This window comes from Paralichthys olivaceus, chromosome 13 (assembly GCF_024713975.1).
Source record: "Paralichthys olivaceus isolate ysfri-2021 chromosome 13, ASM2471397v2, whole genome shotgun sequence".
NCBI lineage: Eukaryota > Metazoa > Chordata > Actinopteri > Pleuronectiformes > Paralichthyidae > Paralichthys > Paralichthys olivaceus.
The window spans coordinates 6,399,637-6,420,847 of NC_091105.1; the positions used below are offsets into that span (position 1 = coordinate 6,399,637).

The 21,211-nt window shown below is 38.1% G+C and overlaps 1 protein-coding gene across 1 annotated transcript in view; it reads right to left on the reverse strand.

Annotated features, from left to right (window-relative positions):
• Positions 1 to 372: 372 nt before the first annotated feature.
• Positions 373 to 21,211, reverse strand: part of grik3 (glutamate ionotropic receptor kainate type subunit 3) — an 84,795-nt gene continuing 63,956 nt past the window's right edge. Inside the window, exons 11-16 of the mRNA XM_069537442.1 lie at positions 18,906 to 19,129; positions 14,809 to 14,927; positions 8,893 to 9,110; positions 5,470 to 5,695; positions 4,975 to 5,225; positions 373 to 4,241 (exon numbers count right to left, since the gene is read on the reverse strand). Of these exons, the coding sequence (XP_069393543.1) occupies positions 3,876 to 4,241; positions 4,975 to 5,225; positions 5,470 to 5,695; positions 8,893 to 9,110; positions 14,809 to 14,927; positions 18,906 to 19,129 (1,404 nt within the window). The 3' untranslated portion in view covers positions 373 to 3,875. The remainder of the gene's footprint in view (positions 4,242 to 4,974; positions 5,226 to 5,469; positions 5,696 to 8,892; positions 9,111 to 14,808; positions 14,928 to 18,905; positions 19,130 to 21,211) is intronic.

The following is a 21,211-nucleotide window of genomic DNA, read 5'->3' on the forward strand; positions in this document are numbered from 1 at the left end:
ATCAACAGTACATTTGATATATAGCAGTCAGAAACCAAAGGTCAACTAAATTTGTAAATTATTGAAGATGTTTCCCTGGAGACATAGAGATGAAAACCTATAACATTTTCTTTAAAAAGAATCATAAAGTTCATATTTGACTTAGTTAACTTTTTAACTTCTGCAACACTTTAATAAGATCTGTACCAAGCAAGCAGAGATACAGTATTGGTGATAATCCAATAACTGTAAGATAAGTTATACTAAGTTAAACTGAATTGCAACAGTGGACAAAATGATACTCACTGCACATCATAAATGACTGTCACATGTTTGCTTACATGATTTAAGCACAGCAGCACAACACAAATCAATCGGCAGCAGAACAGGAGGTATAGATAGTTTGTATTTTTTATTTAAAACTTCATATAACCCATACAGCAAACTGTACAATTGAATTATTCACAGTGAGTTAAAAAGAAAATAATTCAATAGCTTTTCTTAAACATTTTGTTTAATTTCCCCGTGTTTTACTCAGATGTCGGTTATTCTAAGGTTCTCTTAACACATACAGTTACTAGGAAAACAAAATCTTTTTTTCCCTTTGTTTTTTACAAAACCTTACAAAAAACTATATTCATATAAATTCTGCATGTCCACAAGGAAAACCCTGGTTGGCACCAACATATTAATCATATTGTTTGAGAGGTTTTCTGCCAAATTATAGAAGCTCTGCAACTGAAAAGAAAGGAATACATAAAAAGGCATACCGTCATGACTGTTGGAAAATCAAAACTCACACACTGCTAATGGAACACAGGTTATGTAGCTTACATTTTGCATTACTTTTCTCTCACATTTCATACAATTTTGTGTAAAATGACATTATTATTAACATTGATCTATAAAAAGATATATATATATATATATTTATATATTCAGTAACCAAACTGACTGAATCAGCCAAATCAGAAACCCTGTTGTAACTAATTTTGATTATGATTTCAGTTCTTTTGACATATTAGAGACGTGTAATACACGCAAACTTGAGTCTTTGACCTGCATGAAAAGCTACAGTACACATGAGGGTAACGTAATGTAGTGTAGCCAAGTATCAACTGTGGCCATGACCAGGGGCCCTATTCACAACACTCTCAGACATCTCCAAACTTAGCCTAAAACTTTCCAGCTTTCCAGGAAGTTTTTGGAGGAACACAGTAAGAATAAGACAAAAACTGTTGATTGCTAGTATGACAAGTTATATTTAAAGGTGTGGAAAAAGAAATGATAAAAAAAAAACAGTGGAAGCACTGGAGAGATGAGCGATGTTTAATCTTAACTTAGTTTGTGGACACGTCTAACACCATTTTATAAGGAAACTTCAAACCTGATGTTACAGCGCAAGCAGAGAGGCAGGTGAGGGTGAATATAGCAAAGCGAGTTAACGCCTCCTTCCCGTGCAGCACCAGTGTCATAGCCATGTGTTCTGCAGTCTAAAAGCAAACATGGAGATTGCAGCACAGAAATTGGATTCTTCATGCACAGGTGAGCGCTGTGTCACTTACTTACAACCACTGGCAACGTTATCTTAAAAAAAAAAAAACGTAATAACACAATTTTCTGGTCAGCTTAAAGAATTTTAAAGCCTCTTAAAAAATCCTTGTCCCTGCTCTTAACAGTTTTTCACTCAAGGGGGCTCTCTTAAGGACTAAGACTCTTAGTGAATACCAGGATCTTGTCTTACCTGTAACAAGTTTCAATTCAAGTAACATTTTTTTGTAGAAGCTTCATGAATATGGCCCCTGGTCCTTATTGGATTCTCAAGAGAAGTATAGGGGCAGTTACATAAGATTATACTCCAAGGGAGTGTCCCCTAAATTCTTGGGAAAGTTCAACATTTTCATTTCACATTCACCTTGTAGAAATATACTAACCATCAAATAATAAAATGCATTTCCATTAAATAAAAAGAGTTTGGGGGCTATGGAACTGGGGAAATAGTTTAAAGTGATCTCTCTAATGAAATAAATAGCATCTATAACATATTTGACTGTGAACAGAATTCATTTATAACAGTATAAATTTAGCAAAATACATTTTCTCCTGCTGATCTTATCTACATACTCTACTTTGCAGAAGGGAATCAATAAACAATTATACAGAGACTCTCTACCAAACCAACGCTAAGTTTTACAGATCAGAGTTTCCTTGAATCATATATTTAGTCAGATTTTTTTTTTCCTCGACATTTCCACAACTTGAATCTCACAGAGGTTTGTTGTTTGTTCAGCTCCCACTTGGCAGCAGCTCACAGACTCTTCGAATCTTCCCACAGCTCTCACTTACACTTGCTTAACATATATACTTACTCGACAGACATTAAAGTCAACATGAACACACGAAACGTCTGTCCTCAGTCTATTCACCATCTATTCATCACTTTGTCCTTCAGCAAGTTCACACACAAGAAGTATGGAATTACTCTGTTCACACCAGGTAATGGGGTTAAAAAAAAGATAATCTTCAAAATCTTTCCTCATTTAAAACCAAACCGTGGCCAGTTTTCATTACACTCAGTGAAAAATAACTAGTTTCCCCCCCCCCCAAAAAAGTCTTTTGATTCACGCCTGTAAAATAAAGTAAGTGTTCAAAAACATGTTCAGAAAAAATGGGGACATTGAGCAGTCAGGTTGCCATGAACAAAGACCAGCACATATTTTGATGGATATGTCACATTAAATGCCCTCCAGTTTTAAGGACACAGTCTCTGTGCCTTACAAGTCTTTATTGATACAATGCCTTCCACCCCATTCTGTAGCATGCTACCATTTAATCATGGTGAAAAACTGAACCTGGACTTTTGGAATTGATTAATCGTTCACAAAGGACCAAAGTTATTTTTACGGATTAGGAAGTTCATCCAGTAGTTTTCTTTTTTTGATTGCTTTGTTGAGAATGACAGTTTGAGGTGAGGTTGTTTTTGGAACCAAGCAAAGACAATGCTACAACTGCCCCAAATACAATTCCCCTTCTACATATTACCCTGCACCGAGGGATTCGTAGAACCCTTTGATAATCCAATTTACACCAGTCCAATTTACTTTGCATGGACCACAAGGTGAGTGCTCTCTAAGAAGCTAAGTGAGCAGCTATGGCTCTTATTTGTCAGTATATATTCTGTTTAATGTTCAGATCTTTGGCAATTTAAATGATTGAAATTCAGTCATGTACAAAATAATTTTTTGAACAATTGATGAGTTTCTGGTCAAATTTATCACATAACACTGATCCAGTCATCAATGGCGGAATTTCGGGTTTAATATGGATTTCTCTCCATTGTAGCTTGTTTTGCATCAATGATTAACTTGTGAGCAACAATATACACATCGCAACTATAACCAATGAACTGCTGAACAGTTGTCTCGCTGATCGAATACTTTTACAGTGTCCCTGTGAACCAAGCTTTCAAACGATCCTTTATCATATCCTACTGCCTTTAACTCAAAAATAACCATATAAGCCTAGACAACTGGTTTGAGGTAACTTTATTCTCTGCTGTCAAAGGCCATTTAGGATTTTGTATAAATCAACAGGATAAAGGTTAGAACGTGATATTTAACAAAACTGATCTTCAATCTTCAACTGCCCTTCCTTGTCCTTTGTATGTCTGTAATTTATTGCCATTCTCATCAAAGCCTTTCGTCTTACTTCAGTCCAGTGCAATTCTCAGTCTTTTCCTTAACACTATGTGTATTTCCTTGTGTTTTTGTGTTGCGCACGTAAACATCAGACTTAAAACTGAATATTTGGGTGTACTCTTTTCCCAGAACCCCCCCCCCCCCGCATATTTTTTATTTTCAAATCTTTTGTGGTTTGGATTAACGTTGTGAATGTTGTCATACCTGTGTGGCTGATGCTGCCATTTTGAGATGCCCGTGTTTTGTTAGTGTCCCCATGTCACTGTGGTTGATGATGTATCTGGTGATTCCGTCTATGCCATTGTCTCTAGTCTCTGGCACTGCCCCTGACACATTGCTCATGAGGTTCTTGCCCTGGGGGGAACACAATGTCATGGGAACACAGGAGTCATCCCAGTGCTGCAGCTCATGTTGTCCTTTCCTGGGAGTCGTCGGTCGTTGTAGGCGTGCATGTTTATCACTGCATCCGTCTTCACCATGACCGGAGGCTGAGGCTTGTGTTTCACCCGCCTCTCGCAGGTGAACGACAGTCTGATCTCGTCCACCATGGCACTGCACAAAGACCTCTGGGCAAAAAGGGAGGATGCGGGGAGGAGAAAAAAAGGAGAAGAGGGGAAAGGGATGGGGGGTAAATGCCTTAGCTTTAAATTGTTCTGACAGTAGAGAGTGTCAACAGTCTAAAGAGCACAAAATGCATTAGAACACAACATTCATATTGTGTTAATGCTTGTGTGTGTGCGTGTGTCTGTGGCTGTCAGCAATGTCAAATTGCAGCTCCACCACATGAAGCCTGCACACAGTTCATTATTGTCGCTGTGTCAGAAAGCGTGAACAAGTAGGGTGCACAAGCATGCATGCAACAACTCGCTTAGCATGAGTCAAATTAGGTATTTACAACAGTAAAGGGTTCATGCTATTCTAACATCTCCAATGACTAATAATGGATTAATTCTCTATGCTCCAATTTGCAATTATGCCTGTTAAAATAAGTAAAAGTTGTAGTGTTACGGCCAAGTACTCCTGGGGATTAGCCACAGGCATGCAAATCCTTTTCCAACATGTTGTAACTAAAAGCCATGAATAGAGCACAGCTTTGGTTTGGAGGCTACGTGGTAAAAAACAAAACAGGCATGATTAGAAACTTCTTTGGTAAAACAATGTAAAAAAAAGAATTATAATGTGTGGAGCGTAATTAAATTAATTATAGATTAATTTTCTATCTATTCAGCCAAACCACAGAAGAGAGATCAAATTAAGATAAAATAGCATGTTGTATGTGATTTATGGGGATATATACCTGCTCACGTTCTGCAGTCTTCCTTAGCTTGTAGATGAATTCAGCAATCGCCACAAAGACCGACAGCACTAGGCCAGAAGCCAGCACGATGAATATACCACCCAGGTTCTGGATACCCATGGGGCCTGTCTCACGACGCTCTTCATCCAAGCAGCTGTTCCCGCTCCACCACTTCTCTTTCAGCATGTGTAGGCGCCCATCCTCCAAGATGCTTAGGATCGCTATGGTGATTTTGTCCCTGTATGGGGAGCCTGGAAGCGACATAAGGCCTGTTTTACTTGGAAGAAATGCCAGCTGCAGTCTGTGATTATGTGGCTCATAAACACATTGTGGCACACAGTCTGAATAGTACGGAGAAACAACCATCTTGTCCTGCTGCGTTTTCTAAAAAGCTTCACCCTCATACTTCAAAAGGTGACAACTCATATAAGAGCTTGATTTGTTTTATGTCACCATGATTCTCAAATATATTCACAGGTGATTTGCATGTCTTACCGAGGGGAGTGCCAATGCCGTAGCCTTTGCTGTCGATGAGCCCTCCCACCTGGGTCAGGTTACAGTTCCTCCTAGTGATGTAATCAATGGTGGTGGACTCCATTATGAGGGCATAGTCTGACTTCAGCACCCTCTGAATCCCATCCTCAATAGACTTCACCAGTGACGTGCTTGGCTTGCTGCTCATGAAGGCCCACATCTTCTCAAAAGTAGAAACCTTAGATTTCTGGAAGAGATGGAAAACATTTTTTTGAACAATCTTTCTCCCTACAGAAAATAGTTGATAAATATTTTTACCACTGGGAAATAATAAAATACCTATATTTTGAAGCTAGAATTACTGCTAACTTTGAAATATTGTTAGTGTCCCTGATGAAGGGCAGAATAACTGTACACCCATGGGGAGTTTTAAATGCCTGATTAAAAATGGTGAAAGGCAATACATTTGTAACAGTATAGACAAATTTCTTTCACGAATATGGATTCTTTAGCCAGTGACCAAACAGATTTATGTGATTACTCCCACAGATCTCCACTGTTACAGGATTAAAGGGGAGTAAATTGAAGCTTTGTGCACATCTATTCTCATAAGTGCTACTGAAGCAGCAATAATAGAATGCCTCTCCATTAGTCTTGCATCAGGCTATGTGGTATTTCATGCAATTTTATGTGAGGTCACATTTATGCCATGTCTAATCCTAGATAATTACTGTCTAAAGACTTTAAGCCATTTCAAATTGTGAAAGATGCTGTTATACGAAGCCCTCCATTATGTGTAACTCCAATAGACACCCAGTATTTGTTGTTTTCTACTGTGGTACGATAGTCTGATATTAAAACTTAAAAGCACCAATTAGGATTACTTGCAAGTATTGCCATCTTATAGGTCGGTAAATTTTAAAAAGAAACAGGACCATATGGCAACTTATGACAACTGATGCTGGTTTGAATTATAGCAGTATGTGATTCAAAAGGTCTCCTGATGATGAATCCCTCTCCCTGCTTAGAGTACAACATGGCATACAGCCACATCCAGCAATTTCTTTCAACCTTTTCACAGCAGACGAAAACTTCATTCTTTAGAAGCAGTTGACTTGTCTACATGTGCCCTTCAGTGCTCTTCATATCTTGTGAAATTTAACAAAACAACAGCCTCTCATAGGAGGACATTCGTTTGACATGGCAACCCAGCCCAAAACTTCAATTGTGTCTTCTTATACCTTGTCATCACTTAATGATTAGCTCGGTGGACATTTATTGAAGTTAGTATCATACTGTATTTGGTATTTTGGGGTCAGTGTATTTACTTACTGCATTTCATTCCAAGAATATTAAATGTGGTTTAATAATGCATATTTAGAGTTACATATGTCTGGATAGACTACAGTGTCTCCAGACATATAAATAGATTGCAAAGATTATAAATACATGTATGAATTAAAAAGTACATCAATTTAAGTTATTTTATCACACGTAGAAAATACTTCATTACAGTATCTGGTCCAATGTTTTCACGTTTATTGCCACAAAAGCGATTTTCCAATTTTTTTCTATCCACTTCCACAAAAATCTATGACACAAAAAAATGTCCATGCTATGGGAGATTCTCTAAAGCAGTCCATATATTTAGAAGGTCGTGAATAAAATCAGATATCCTAAAAAAGCTGGAACAAAAGCCTACAGGCAAAAATTTGTCAGCAGTGGATTTTGCAGCAAATCACAACCACAACTACTTGTCTCTAGTATTGTATTGTCACAGAACAACATCTGGCTCATAACTAAACATCTGATATCTGGTGGTGGTTACTCATTTGAGTGGTCTTATCCTAAACTACAAATCATATCACATATGAGTAGATTTAAAGCAAAACAGATCATTTAGTACGTCACCCTAACATAACTTTAGGGCCAAATCCCCCATTTACATACATCTGCAAAGCCCTTATCCTCAGTATTTATCCTGCTTCTCTGCCTCACTGAGTCGACATCATCAGGCCCTTTCTGTGAGCGCAGGCGAGAGCAGAGGGCACTCGAGCCTTGCAACTTTGATGAGGTAATTAGACACCTGCGTCGCTTCTATTTATGATGCGACAATCACAACTACAATTTAGAAAAGTTCACAGAAAGATCTAAAATAACTTCCCTTTACATGGCTAATCAGAAAAAGTGAAGGTTGATTTGTTTTCAAAGGGTCAATGAGTTGAATCAGATCCAAGCTCCTTCTTTATCATTACACCCCATTTAATATTCATGGGATGAAATGTAATAAGTAAGAAAACTCACATTATTATATACTAACTAAATACTTTTCTTAAAGGAGACATATGCTTTTTTAGATTTTCCCTTTCCTCTAATGTGTTATATACACTCCCTAACAAAGCCAGGTAAAGAAAGAGTGGAGAACGACTTTTCCTTCATGTGCTTGAAGCGTTTGACCAAACCCAACATATTGGTCCAGTTAGCCAATCAGAGCAGACTGGGCTTTACAGGGAGGGGGGGCCTCAAAGAGACAGTGGCTAAAACCAAGCCTTCAGATGTGTTTTTGTGAACATAAGAGCTTGTAAACCTATTTAAGTAATAACCCAAATTATCAATTTTATTAATCTTAACCTAAATAATAGCATAATTGAAGTACATTTACACAACAATGTACAAAAGTCATCACTAATGTTTTAAGTGCACGTCATATGCACAAATATCCCAAACCCAATTATGTTCTCAAAGCTGTGGGATCCAATTCATAAACCTTTCAGCAAACTCAACAATGAAGCTTACAACATTTATGAGCAGGGCATAAAAATATGGGAGGAGGGTGCCCAAGTTGAATCCCATCTCTTTTACTTTTCTATCTATTGACTGTTGTAAACTTATGGACTATCTTCAATATAAATGCGTAGTGTTTTCATTTTCTTACTTGGAGAAACTGTAACTCTGTTACATGTGTTATTCAGCACCAGAGCAGCAGCAGCAGCAACATCTATTGCTCAAAAATAATAAAATAAAGTGAAGGACCCTGCAGGCAAACGCTGAAACTTTGGAATAAAAAAATCATTATGGAGGAACACATCAAACAGTGTAGAGGAGTGGAGAAGCTGAAGAATGTATCTTTGCTGTGGGACTTAAGATCTAACTGCGGAGAGATAAATAAATAATAAAGATATAGAAAGAAAAGATATAGAATTTTTTTCAAAAAAACTCCACTTAAAAATTCAAGATTCAACATCTTGCCACATTTCTGAACACACACACTTTAAAGCATTATTACTGTATGAGTTTATATTTGACATACTCTAGCTACAGTATGTTTTCACATTGGAAAAATAAATGATTACAACAATTTCAGTAACGATAAAATTACTGACTTATGTAGTTTTAAATGTGGCTTGATTCAATCATAGCTACTCATTAATGTTGGTATCGTACCTTGAAGAAGGACATGGTTGCACCATCTTTGACGACTCCATACTCAATCTTTGTCTGCTTGGCGATGTCGTCAGCTGAGTCCACAGCCGAGTCCATTCTCTCCACAGTGAGAAAAGCTGTTAAATTAGCTGTGTAAGATGATATGATGATCAATGTGAAGAACCACCATATCCCGCCAATGATCCTGGTTGACAGGGCTTTGGGCATCAGTTCTGAGCCTGTAAGCAACACAAAGAAGAGAAAGATGATATTGTAGCTGCCAACTCTGTAACAAAATTTAACAAATGCAGAAACATGATCACTGACATCGCTGTTAATAAGCCTGCAAACATTTCTGGCAGTGCAACTGGTGTTGATCAAGGTACTGTCAGTGTTGTGGCAGGTTAGCCAAAACTCCAAGCTACGAATATCAAATAGGAAGATCAGACCTCTAACTGTAAATTTCCCAGGATTCTACACTGGTTGTAAAAAAAAAAAAAACTCTCAGTTCAGGCTTTTGTTGCAGATGGCCTTTCAACATGACCCATAGTTTGTGTGTCACTACCATAGACTGTATATAGAGATGGATGACACATTTCTACTTCCTCCCACTATCAAGAAATGTAGCCAAAATATGCTGGATATGAACACTTGCACATTTGGAGCCAGAGTCTGCGTGGTAGACGTGGTAGACGTGGTAGACGTGGTAGACGTGGTGGATGTGGTGGATGTGGTGGATGTGGTGGATGTGGTGGATGTGGTAGACGCGAGGTCTGATTGTGAGCCATCTCAGGTGTCCATCATGAGGTTTCATTCAGTTTTTATGGCATCAGATAACTAAATAAAACGAAATGAACACTTGAACATACATCAGTGTAATAACAAAGAGGATGAAACCACCTTTGAGTAAAATTGAGTTTGACATGCACTTTGACTCTGCAGTTCGGTCCATGTCCCATCCACTAACATGGAGGAGGGTTAATGACCTATACTGCAGCTAGCCATCAGGGGGCTATCAAGTCCCGTCTGCTTCACTTTCGGGGAGCAGTCTGCTGTTATGACCCATGAGAGTATGTCCTGTAATGTAATGGTGCCCCTACATGGCTACAATATAAACCAAACTGTGGTAGTTTGATTTGGTTCTCCCACAAAAAAAACACATTTGTTTGACATAAGAAATCATTGTTGTTTGGGTTTTTATTTTGCCTTTAGATCTAACTTTAATAACAAAATGTCTTAATTGAAAATAAAATATGCATCAACAACCTTTAATGAGCCAATATAGAAAAGTATTGTAAGTTATAAGTCCCTGTAAAATTCTAACATTCCTGAGTCATACTGTCTGGACAGCACTCCTACAGATTTGCAAAAGGACTTTTGGCATTAATTTCCCAACTTAGATTTATCTTTTGAGGATTAATAGCAGTCGACCCTCCTCCCATTCTTAATTAATCTTTTGAATATTTTGACTGAAATGAGTTTTGGTGAACATACGAGTTGATGTATTGCTGTGAAAACAGCATTGCTGTAGGATGTCAGATCAAAGATAAATGAGACACATCACACTGCAGTGGCTCTGTTAATGAATTCTAAATCACCAGAGGTCTTGTTTAACATGTCACATGTAACAGACACAATTATCATTCACTCGATTTTCCTTTTCTTTTTTTATCGTCGTCAGGTTTAAGAGACGTACACACGGGTCTATTTTGCAAACACATCATCACAGTCTGTATAAATAAATGCAAAAAGAATAAAGATATACAATTGTGCTGAGCCCGAGTGACAATACAGCTCTGAATCAGCCTTGACTTTGAGTGGTCCTCTGCTGAGTAATACTATGTTTACAATGGTACACTGACTGGTACTAAAGTTACTTTATATCTCATCTCTGACAACCTTTAAAATACCCTTGTGCTTTGTGCACTCTGTTACTTTACTGAGAAGATTTATGAGGGCAATTCTGAAGAGTAACAAGCCCACAGAAGGGGGGCAGAGTGGTCAGCTCTTTAACCTCTCCCACCAAATTTGATTGGATTTGTCCTTTGAGGTTTGACAAAGACTACATGGTTGCAAACAAGGGAAGACAGGAGCGTCCCTTAATTCACTCTGACTTCAGAGGGGGAAGATCCAGATGCATTCCCTGGTCGCACTAAAAATGAAGTGAAGCAACGGGTAACTCAATTGAATTCCACACTATAAAGTCCTGTTGTCAGCAGGGAACGGTGTGTTGCTGCATCAGAAGACTAATAAATTCAAAAAACAGATCAGTCGTATTGTGCCAGGGAAACAAAACGATGTCAAAATGGTATATGTTTACTTGAAGAAGGACTTCCAAGAAAACCAAGAAAAATGTAACGTTCTTTCGGGGAAGACAACACTGACTCTGTTACAGTAAATATCACATATCTCACTGACGGCTGTGCTGCTCATTCACATGAATGTCATAAATGGTTGTGTACAATTATACATACTATTGTTAAACAAGAGTGTGACCAAGTTCAGGATTTTATACAATATGAATTAAATTAGCATCGCCTAAGAAGAAACAAAAATGAAAACATAAGGAGCTTTGAGTTATAAACTATATCACATTATTTTATTGTGAACAGCAATAGTCTGGTTCAGAGAGACTCAGGTTAACTGTATTACCCTGTTTTTAGTTTTTATGCTGGCTTCATACTTAGACAATTTTAAGTTTATTTTAGTTCAGGTCTAAGAGAAAATTCACTGCATTATGAACTCCTGTTAAATTAATCTTTTTATGCAGTCTCATGATTAATGTATCAGGCTAAATATGTAGTTTAGAGTCTTTACATTTCCATTCTTGATGATTCAGTTATTCTGTAATATTAATATTATTGAGTTTGAATATCCGTGGTTAACCAGCACTTGAGGAAACTGTTGTATAAGTAATTTTTTGTGAGAGTTAAATAATTCCAGTTGTCTATTTCTTCTGTATGTCTTACGACCATAGTGAATACATGTGTAGTTACTATATGGATATTTCTGTAGCTTCTACTAACACGACAAAGCCCCCCATTTCTGAAGAGGAGATCACAAAGAAGTCACTCTGCAATTCTCCTTTGCGTAAATGAACAGTCTGTTTTGCATCTAATGATGCTTTTTGAGTGCCAGTCTTTTGGGACACAAAAAGCTGTTCTCTGTGAATTTACGAGTGTCTTGTGCTTAACATGATGCCCCCAATGTCTGAAGTGTTTCTCCCCACTAGCAATGCCTCACATTAACATGAGAGAATATGAGAGAACTGGGCTTTCCCATGAGAACATTACCTGCACTCAGCTTTTTCTCTATAGAATCATCACACAAAAGCTGCCTTTTAGTGCTGAGGGCGTTTACTCATTGTTAATTGCTTTGAAATAATGACAATTGTGAATAGAAATATTATTGCATCGCAAGTGAATCTTGATCTGAATCTCGAGAAGGGTAAAAGTTGCAGCTCCAGTTTCTTAACCACAGACAAAATGCCACTGCAAATTAGATCTTGCATGAAGAACCAAATAAAGAATATAATATTCCAGGCTTAAAAACTACGGGTAGAATATGAAAGCAATAATGTCACGGAGGTTGAGAGAATAGGGAATAAATCAAATATGCTTTCAAAAATTATTTTATATGGGGAAACCAATTTGCGGAAAATGATCAGACATATGTTTGTTGTGAGCAAAACCCTACTGAGACCCCCAGGAATGCATTTGAAGCGCACAAAGTGTTTGCTTTTGCACCTCCTCGTATTTTGTGTTCTTTGTGTTATCTGTGACACCTCCCTCCCACAGACAAGCTGGTAGATTTTTTTTTTTTTGGATCCCCTCAAACACGCCATTTGCATTTTAAACATGTCATGGAAATGGCTCCCGTCTCGGTTGCTGTCACTATTTGGCAGACGAGCAAGAGTAGCCCGTTTATGTGACACTAACAAAATATACATCGCTGCAGATACCAGCGTGCAGCATGTGCTACAAGGCGCTGTAGGACGACTGGGCGTCGCAGGATCCCACAATCAGTTGTGTCAAATCAAAACACAGATGACTCACATGTTCAATTTCACTGTCAAGATATTTTGACAGTGTTTCATTTAAAGATCATGTCAAAATTTTAATGTAACATGACGGAAAATATGCACCATATGTTCAGACATGAACTTCATGTTAACTCTGATTTCCCAGTGAGATTTTTTTTCCCCCCATATATTTTCAGGGAGCTATGAATAGGAGCTGATTAGCAGCTGCTTTAGTCAGCCACAGTAAATATGAGAAACACAGAAGCTCAGGCATTGACAGACAACACTGTGGGCCACTGTATAAATTATAATAGCAAATTCTCCACTGTTTAGTTTAATAATATGGGCTACTAACTAGCTCATTTTGTTTTGATTCCCTCTCCTCTCCCTCCTCTGCAAGCTGCAGCTACATCCGTAGCCCTCTGTCTGCACCAGCAAATTGGCAGAGCTGCTATGCAGTTTCACAAGAGTGCTGCCGAGCTTCTGTGCTTAATGAATTGCTGAATGTGTTTGCTATCCTTACGGGCACAGATCCACTCCCGGGTCTCTCCGAGCCTCCTTGATTTGTCTTGTTACATTGAGGTTAAACATTTTATTACTTGGGTCTTTTTCCCTCCACAGTTGACTTCATTAAGTTATTTCTGGGGCCTTCATTTGATTATCTATCCCTTTAAGCGACACCTACTGAGTGAAAACCTATTTGTAATCATTTGGTTTTTACCGTCTAAAGGTAGAATTAAATCTTCAGCTGAAATTTTTGTATGTTGGGATTTTCCTGTTGTAAGATGAAAGTGCTGCTGTTGTTTTTATGCTATAAATGTGTTCAGTACATTATACTGGTGCAGTGCCCATTCTAAACCAGCCTGTTTGGGGTGGGCTTGACTTGTAATAATGCTGGGTGCAGCTCTCCTTCTTAAACTGTAAAAGTAAAAACAGCAGCAATAGAGCTGCAGCTAGTAAAGACCTGCTGTTGGACTCACTCCACAGAACACTGAGCCTGCACCACCACTGCTGCACAAAGAGCTTTCCACCTGTTTATTTAAAGCTTGATAAAGCTCGACTCAGTATGCAGAACCCCCCAACTGGAGAATCAATGGTTGCTGTTGTTGTGATCGACAACATCACTTGCATTGAAGAGTCCCAGCCTCCACTGTCCCAGAGTGTCAGTTTATTCAAATATTGTCAATATTGAACGTTTCACATGTCCAAATCGCACCAAATTCAATTTTGCATTTTGCCACTTCCTTAACAATACACTTGCTAAGTGCTCCCCTACAAAGATGAACGGTTTCTGAAATATGCGAGCCACATACAGACAGACGGAGATTTCTGAAATTATTAGATAGATATACGGCCCACTTGCCCAAGTCAATGGGAGCTGTCACATTGTCCATATTTGTGTGTATACACATATATATATGTAATTAATAGGCTCGGTGTTTGGCTATTTTTACTGAGATATATGGATTCTTTACAGCAGGTCACCAAAAGTCCATTTCATACAGCACTGAAAACATCACACCAGTCAGTTGGAGCATGGCTGACAGCTGGCATTTGTCAGACATGTACTCCGAGTTACCCTTTTCTGTCCCGACACTCAGAAAGCTCTTGTGCAGGGCCAGCGACTGTGTTATGGAAAAATAAATGCGGCAATGTTTTCTATCCTTACCTGCCAATCTCTGACAAGTGGCTGGCACCTACTCTTCTTTTTTTAAACAGCAGGTAGCTGACAACAGCCTTCCTTTGTCATGAGCTCTGCAGTTGTTCTTGACAGGTAAATGTCTTATGAAACAGTCACAGAATGGAAATCATGGAGCTTAAAGAGGCAGAAAGTAGGAGCTAGCCATGCACAGGAGAAGAGGGGCGGTGTGACAGTATTGTTTTTGACAGGGAAGGGAATGTGTGTGTCGCTGTACCTTGTTGCATTAAGGAGCCGACACCAAACCAGAAGCTGTTGAAGAGGGTGAAGTTGTTTTCCACCACATCTGATCCGGGGTTACACGGATGTGCATCGTACCATTCATATGGACTGAACCTTGGGACGAAACAAGAATTTAGAAAGCTGTTTTTAAAGCTTTACCGATCTGAGAAAATGCTAAACTTCCTCTAGTATTTATCCTTTCTGAACACTGTGAATTGGAAAAACTGAATCAGATTAGCATGAGAGCTATTCTGAGATTTGCTGCTATTTTCGAGTTTCACCTTTTGTGTCGAGTAAAAAGAGAATGAATTATTAGGAAGGCAGCTCAACAAAGTAGTTCTTAAAACAATCTGAATTAATTGTTCCACTTGTGGCAGTGGAAAATACAGCAGACAATGATCCACCTTTGCAATACTGTCGTTTGTTGTTTGTCTGCCATTTGGAGGTTGGCACTCAATGTACATTTGGTTTATCTAAACATTTTAGCTGAAAATTGCTGCTTGCTGCGTCTAGAAATGAGTTTGACATTAAAACAGCGTGGCTATCGACTCTAAAACAAACAATGAGCTGAAAACACACACATAATAAGACTTGGTATGGCTGATGGTCACAAAAGAGTTGGTTTAAACTTGTTTAATCATCACTGACAATGACACACAGATGTTTGAAGCGTTCTTCACACATAAACAGTGACTCATGCAGCTTTGTGTTTGACCATGACATGTATGTGTAGGGAACAATCTACAGTTTTGTAAATGTAAAAACATTTCATGAAATGTCAAGTCAAATACATTTTAGATCAAAACGATGTTGGTTTTTAAGTCTTACCTTTAGAAACCGCCTGAACTGTTTCTAATGTGCTTTGTAGGTAAATGTGACCAACGAGGCACTGAGTATTTTTCAGATGGTTTAAAATGGCACGTTTGAGAATGTGAGGACTTCTCTTAAAGTAGCATGAAACCAAATATTTCCATATCTCTGCCATTTAATGTGACACTTGCCTGATAATGCTTCACACCTTTATTGCTCAAGTCATTTTAAAAGGCAGAAGTTGAGATAAAACATACTTGATGTCACAGCCTTCCCCCTTTTGAAATACATATTTATATAATGTGTAAGAATTCCAGATGAATTCCAGCAGAATTGAATCACTGAAAGTGCAGATACTGTCTCTGATATAAAGGCATATTTATTACTTTAAGGAGATACAGAAAGTGCTAATGGCAGAAGAAGGTCTTACAAAACCAGATAAGTAAAAGAGTCCATATCACTGGAACCCACCAAGCTGATTCCTAAAGACTGCATTCTCCATTGTGATGGGCTCTAGTGAATATAAAAACATTTTACATTATTCAAGAGATAGATACACTCCAATTTAATTACATGCTGCAGAAATATTTGGTAATGTTATCCAATTTAATCAGATGCTCAACAGAATTGTTGGCTAATCATGAAACTGCTTCCTCTATTCAAATCATTCTAATTTAATGCACGCAATTTAAACATCTGAGGTTTTGAGCAAAAGGCTTTATTTTGGTCGTATGTTGACTTTTCTAGGTGCAGTCTCTGCATTTAAATTATAAAATATACTGACTAGTGTTTCCATTTCAGAGTGTTTCTCTTAAGACTCCAGAGAGGCCTTAGGCTGCTGCCGTACTAATATGGTGCTCCTTACAATTTCAATTAATTCCCCTGGTCTAATTTTTGTTTTACTTTGGAATTGAAAGCCATGGTCAGATAACTTAAGCAGGTTGATAGTGAAGAGGCACGGTAAATGTATTTGCTCTCCGCACATCCAAACCTCTCATGAATGGGACATAAACATGACACAGATTAATGAATATTATTTTTAAATCTATTCTGAGTGCTGTCTCGACACAGGAAATGTTACAAGACTGATTTTTATCGCCACGATTTTCTGCTAATTTCTAAAAAGCCATCACATTCAGACTGTGCACTGTGCGACCACATACAAAATTGCCTGCTAAACAACACTATTATCCGTTGGCCAGGAGAACAGCCTTACATGCAAGAGGAGCTCTGGAAACCTGCTTGGCATCCAAACATCATATAAAGCAAAAGTGCCAAGTTTGCAGACCTGCACTTTCCACTAATGTTTCAGTTCTGCTAGTCATTAAATTACACTTATTTCCATACTATAACAACACTGACTGCATTTTATTTTCCCACACAAAGCTCTAATGCATTTGTGATTTATGGTCGTCGGCAAGAATTTACAAGTTTAATGAAAAACATTATCCGCTATGGATAAATTTGATCACAGATGCATTTTATGACAAATTTGAGCTGGTTACAGCACAGTCCTTTTAAACCGCATTAAAGTAAAATCTTTACCTACCCAATTATTTTGGTTTTGAATAATATGATTTGAATGATTAATGTTCTCTTACACTTGACAAATCCTACAAAAAGACAACAAATGTTGTGGTCTTCCTGCTTCCTTAACATTGACATCTTCAAAAATAGGCATAATTAATTTTAAGGAATAAATGATACCAAAAATGTATTTGCAAAATGAATCTACAGATGACAACATAATTCGGTAACACTTTAGTTTAGGGAACACAATATTAGTCATTAATACATAACTAATAAGGATATCTATTAGTGCTTAGTAAGGTTTTTATTAAGCATCTGCATACATGTATTAGGTCTTAATTGAACACATTCTTATTTTTGCTTAACAACTGGTTTATTCTTGGTAAATGCTTAGAAGGCCACTAGTTGGCTATGATCGTAAGTTATTAGTATTTAGTATGGGTCAAGATAAAGAGGCTATAGACTCCGTATACACTGTCTTAATATACTACTAATTGAGACAGAGTAGCAACATATTGCGACAATGTATTAGGAGTCTACTTTGATCCATACTATATATCAGCAACTTAACCTCAAGACTAACTAGCTGCTTATTAAGGGTTTGTCAAGAAAAAATGACCTATTCAGTAAGAATAAGAAATTGTTGAATAAATACCTAATACATATGTAGTGATGCTTAATGCAGATCTTATTGATCATTAACACATACACTTATTACTCATGTATTAGTGGCTAACATTGTGTTCCCTTAACTAAAGTGTTACCCATAATTCTCACTCCTGGCAAACCAACATATCTTAGCCTCTGTATTTTTGGGGGATATTTTCATTCTTGTATATGGACTTAATAAAATATGCTAATCTAGTATTTATTTACATTCACCCAAATCATTCTTAGTTTTAAGGTAAAGGCTAATACAGGCTAATACTCTGCATTTTATTCATTTACAGTTAGGAAGTAACGTGTACCTTTGAACAAATAAGTCAAATGTACCTCGCAGTGTGATAAATGGGATCTAGCAGATGTTTCGAACAACCAAACCTTGAAATCTTTAAATTTTAAACTGCCATCTTGTGCTGAAGTGTCCTCTCATTGTTCACTTTTTCGTATCGTTACATGGTGCACATTTGAAGATGCAGCTTTTTAGCTGCTTAGGCCGACGTCCCCCCACCCCCCAACAAAAAAAAAACTGATGCAACAATTTAGGATGATTTTGTATTTATGTGAAGCCACTCGAGAATTTGTTTGGTCTCACAACAACGAATGAGGAAAGAGGAGTGCAGCTGTTTGCTCTCAAACCCCAGAACTCCTTTCAATGCCCGATTTTCGAGAACTTCCTCAAGCACCACTTTGCATGAGAAGCAGCAGGAAATACTGACAATGATACTAACAGGATATTCATAACGTTCATGACCAAAAAGAAAGAAAAATACAAGTAAAGTACTTTTCAGTCACATTGATAATCACTATCCATAATAAATTTCACTTATTGCTGCCAGGAATTTTAGTTTTTATACTGAAGATGAACTATAAATACTGTAGATTCTACTCATGGTGCTTCATATCAGGTGTGAGAACCCATGCAGACATAACTGCCTTGATCACTACCTTGCAGCTAACACAGTAAGAGAAACTGGCTGACGTCCTCAAAAGTCTGCAGTAGTAGTTGAGAAAATTATGTTTATTCAAGGGTCCCATGGACAAATGCATGAAAGACTTGAGAGAAGACTTGCATATACATTTTGCACTTACCTAGCAATGACAAAAAGGACACAGCTAACCCCTAGGTAGGCGAGCAGGATGTAGACCCAGATGTCAGGAGTCATGGGATTCAGGAAGGAGAAGAAGCCGTTGTTGGTGGTATTGGGTTTGCGATACAGGATGCTAATGCCCATGCTCATGAAGGGCTTAGAGAAGTCAATAAACTTTTCACGCATGTAGGTTATGGTGAGAGGAGCCACTGCCAAGTCTGCTCTCTGTAGAGGACAAACAAAACTGTTTAGTTTTTTTTTCTCTTTGTTGTTTGTTTGTCATAAAATAATTGCCAATACATTTTGTACAAAAATTCATTGTACCCAGAGGATAAATCTTAATAACACTGGTGATGAACCTGACTGTATTATATATCACTTTTTTAGTCTTCTAACAAACACTGCCGGCACAGCAATCAGGGGCCATTTTAAACTCAGTGTCTTGCCCAAGAACAGTCATTTTGATAAATATATCTCAACTATGAAATTGTTTCCTATTACAGCATTTTAGCATTGTTTGTCCAAGCATGTTAGCAAGCTGACATTAGCATTCACAATTCAAAACAATACTCTGAATGGGTAAAATCTCCAGAGAAAATTCTATGGAGTATTAGTCATGTTATATCATTGATACTGTGACTTGTGTGTCAGGAGACTATAAAATGTTATTTTTAAGATTTATTTTATTTAGTGTGGAAACACGCATGCATATACAGTCATTACTTTTAATTATGATAGTAAAATTGGTAAATGGTAAATGTGAAACATCTTTCTCTCGCCAATGAAAACAGACATTGTTCTAATCACATGCAGCTCCATCTTTACTGTCATTATCTAATGTCGATAGAATGACATAATGACACCATTATAGCATTATACAAAGGACTTGACTGAGCATGACAGATAAGTTTCAGTCAGCTATTGTGTGTGAATGACTGCATATTCGGAAGGTTACCGTTCATTTCAACGTCCCCCACAGCTCCCCCTGCACCATGTCTGGACAGGAGGTTAATGAAACCAGCTGCTTGGTTCATGCTTGAATACCTCTTTCTTGCAAGAAACCAGACCCATCACAAAGAGAGACTTTTTTTTACTTCCTACACAGCGAGCGGTGGAAGAGGAAAAGGACCTGCTCATACAGCACTTCACCGTACAGCATTTTTACCAAGTAATATGAGACAGCTTATGTGTTTTTTATGCAAAACCCTGACATCTAACCCTACAGGACTGGAATTTGCCGGTTCCACAAACACATACAATCTTAATGAGATGAAAGGCTGAGCTGAGTGATGCAGCTATGTCCTTCCCTCCTCTTGCGAACTGATGTATTCTATGTCATCTTCTCTGTTTTTACCAGCTTAACCATCGTTTCTATTCATTTTCGGGGCCCTAAGGCTATTCATAACATGAATTTAGCTTCCCCTGTGGCTCAGACAGCTCTTCCCACAGATTCACTTGATAACTACTACACAGCAGTAAACAAAGGTCAGAAAGAAAACATTTCCACTTTGCATGTGGCACTGTGGATTATGTACTCCTGTGGTCAGCACCATGGTGGTTAAATGCACAGTGGACTCTGAAGAGATAGAAAGATGGGAAAACCAGAGCATCCTGCCGTGCCTCTGCTGTCTCTCTTAAAATATTCAAATTTGTACATCACATACTGCTCCCTCTGTTCTCTGCTGCCAAATGCAGCTCTGAACCAACCTGCCACTCAGCCGGAAGATCAACCAGCATGCGATTGCAGACATCCCTACGGCAAGTTAATATACATGCTGCATGTCCTTGTTCTGCTTACCGCTTAGGCACACAAACTGGGCATATGCGTGATAACCTGATAGTGCATGCCACATGGCTTGGTGTTATCTGGGTTTGCAGATGGTGGGGCTTTGCAGTATTCTCCCTCTGGACCTTCTCACCTGACAAACAGTCTGGAGGATTTATGAAGTTAAAACTAAGATAGTCTGACTCGCTGAATATAGGCTTCAGGTTTGAGCCAGCCATTCTCCCCCTGTCCACTTCCTGCTTGTAAACCTTTTCGAAGTCCATTTAGCTCTGTGAAACGACAACTACCTCTGAGCTAGTAACCTACAAAGGCATGTTTTGACAATCATTTGGATCATAGAATCACTCCTTTGCTGTTTTGTGCCGTTTCCTTTCTGTCAATTTGGTCATTTTCAGTGAAGTGATTACTTCCCCATATGCACATGTTCCAAAAGTCCCTCCCCTTCAATACAGTTTTGCAGGCGCAGCGTAACTGCATCTTGGGTTTAGTGGCACCCGAGACAATTGTGATTAAAAGACAAT